Below are 2,932 nucleotides of genomic sequence, written 5' to 3'. Positions count from 1 at the left end.
AATTCCTCATATGTGCATTTATGTATTAGGTAAAGATTTTGTATAATATATTGGGTAAAGATTTTACATAAATAAATTTAGGTATTAGGCAGAGATTTTCCATAAATAAATTTTGAAATTATAGAAAGATCATAGATTTAAGTTTTGAAAAGAACATAAATTTAAAAAAAAATTGTAAATTTTCTGAGTGAATTCTATAAAACATATATTATCAAAATTTTCATGAATTGAAATCTTTTTATATAATTTTTTTTTGTTTCGTATCGAATCCAAATTTTAATAACTATGTCTTACACACCGCCATATATCATAACCCTTATTTGGTGATAACTTATTCCAGATAAGCACATTGGTTATTAGAATATAATCCACTCCAAGGCACTTAGTATTAAAATGGCTAATCACAGGAAATACAACTCGGGGGGAGGGCGGCGATGGAACTTTCATAGGATATCAATTATTCAGAGGTACTACATATTTTGTGCGAAAAGCGCTGCAATCAAGCTAGCACAGACTTCCATTTTCTATTTTGATACGTGATATCATCAGTAGTATAGCACTCATAGAGAGTGGTATTCACGCGGAGACGGAAATAAACATCTCCCTCGTACGCATCGGTAGAGATGGTGGCGATTCCTCTTGCCATTAAGAAATCCCCGGTGCCTCCCACTACCGATATATCTCTGTATTTAGTAAGGATTGGATCGGCTCCAGCGAATGTGATGGTGCCTCTGTGATCTGTAGAGTTGAGCACAAAAGTGAATCCAAGCCAGGCGCTGAAGGTGTTCTTCATGTCATAAAAGTAGAATCCCTGAGCTCTGCCCACCGGAGGGGAGTGCAAATTATTGTCGAGCGTGATGGGATCGTCGAAGACCACCAGATCTCCAAAGTGGTTATTGCCAGTAAGAGTGGTGAGGTTGGCACCCTGGGGAGCGGCAACAATCGCAGCTGTAGCGTTCTTGGCGTTTTTGCCATTGTAAAGGATATCGTGGAAATAAAGAACCTTATTCCAGCAAGGCTTTAGATGTTTACCCTTCTTCCAGATAAACCCATCAGTCGATTGCAACAACAGAGTGGAAACCACAAGCCATACAATGCACAAGTGCGCAGCTCTGCTGCGAGGCTTCACTGACATTGTCATTATATGCGTAATGCCAATGTAAATGACAGAGAGACAGTATATGGGGATCTGGGAATGAATATTAATTAGCAGTGTTGAGTGCCATGCTTTTATAGCCGTTTTTTCTGATCTACATGCTTACTTACCTCAAATTATTTTCCAAACGTGAAGGTTCCTTCGGTACCCATGTCCACAAGATGATTGAGTGAAAAAGCAAAAATATAAGAACCGTGGGGAGCACGGATGACAAAGACCAGACCTAAAACGCACGCAGTGTCATGGAGATTTTCGAAAAACTTAAGCTTAAAGGTGGATCATGGGATTTAGAAGTGGAGGGTACTATCTATAAGATCTATCCTAATGGCTGGTGGGGTGGTCAATTTCAATGGAGCGAAAACCTACATAAATTTCGAGGTGATCAAACTCACAGAGGAAAATAACCTAAATTCAATTGATGATGATTTGTAGACTTGAAACTTTGATATAACTTTACATCTACGCTTAAGGACAACATTAATCAAACTCCCAAATTGTAAGGTAAGTTTACACAATGCTGGTTCCTTCGATATAAATTGGTGAGCAATGGATATCGTCTCAATGATGTGCCTCGGTGAGATTAGGAATTAGATGAATTGGCATTAAAGTTAGGGACTCTCTTAACTTCGATGGTATTGGGGATACAATGGAGTTTTAAAAAAAGGAGAAGGCACACCACAAGATAACACACCACAAAAGTTATTTTGTAAAGGTTGTTATCTTGTGGTTTCCTTTCATGCTACATGGGAAAGGGATTGTTGGGACATTCATAGAGAAATGTACGAGATGGCACATTTTTCTACTTAGGAAGAAAGTAAAGAAATTAAATGGCATGAATGTTAAGAAGACCAAAAGTTTTAATGCTAAGTGGGACCAAAAAATATTTTTATATTGTTGGGACACTTATAAAGATGTGATGAGATGGGATGGGATCTTTCTGGTTAGAGAGAAACTAAAGAAACTAAATGGCATGAAGACCAAAAGTTTCATGTCAAGTGAATCCATTTAATCATGTAGAAGAAATAAAAATAAGATTATGGAAAGAAGATCAAAGCCATTAACACATTTTATAGTGTGTTTTTTCAAATATGTTTAATATGCTTATTAATTTTGAACTTTATTATTATTATTATTATTATTATTTTAGTTTTCAATTCTTTTGTTCAATCCTTTTATTAATACATTTTTCCAATTAATTTTTTATTTTATTTTATTTTACAAGATACTCGTTTTTATACCATTTAATATCTATAGATCGCTTGGTATTTAGTATCCACTTTTAATAGTCACAATATATTGATTTTGTTTCTCACAATTTTGAACCTCCCTTTGTGAATGAACTTAATAAAATATTAGTCAACAAGTGCAAATAGGAAGAGGAAACACACACTTCTAATACACAATAACAACTTTCCTATAATGTTATGTCCTTTGAGCTTCCTAAACTATTATTGGTTTTTGAGCAACATTAACGGTTACAAATTCCATTGAAGCTCTACAAGTGCTCATGGTATACTTTTTAATTTGTTATATTGATGACATCTCATATTGTGTGCCAAGGATAGCAATACAAAAACCTTCCTTAATTTTCCTTGAGGAGGGGAGTATAAAAATCTCTTTTTTGTTCAAGTTTTCATTATGTTACAGATATCATAAAATGGGCTAATACACATTTTTATATACAATACCAAAAAATAAAAAAGGACAAAAAGACATATATGTTTGCAACATATCTTTGATGACCAGTCAGACCCAATGGTAAGAAATTATTGCTGC

At 34.7% G+C, this 2,932-nt stretch overlaps 1 protein-coding gene across 1 annotated transcript; it reads right to left on the bottom strand.

Moving 5' to 3' along the window:
• Window positions 1–372: 372 nt before the first annotated feature.
• LOC149197940 (disease resistance response protein 206-like) lies at window positions 373–1,180 on the bottom strand. Its single transcript, XM_089404014.1, has one exon. It carries the CDS (start codon window positions 1,139–1,141, stop codon window positions 500–502), a length of 642 nt encoding a protein of 213 aa, XP_089260140.1. The 5' UTR covers window positions 1,142–1,180; the 3' UTR covers window positions 373–499.
• Between the last annotated feature and the right edge of the window lie 1,752 nt (window positions 1,181–2,932).

The sequence above is a fragment of the Pinus tabuliformis genome, chromosome 2_2, assembly GCF_031772625.1.
Source record: "Pinus tabuliformis cultivar Carrire ecotype Pingquan chromosome 2_2, CPIR1, whole genome shotgun sequence".
NCBI classification, from domain to species: domain Eukaryota; kingdom Viridiplantae; phylum Streptophyta; class Pinopsida; order Pinales; family Pinaceae; genus Pinus; species Pinus tabuliformis.
The sequence above is the reverse complement of the archived record's forward strand: the minus strand, read 5'-3'. Positions and strand labels throughout refer to the sequence as shown.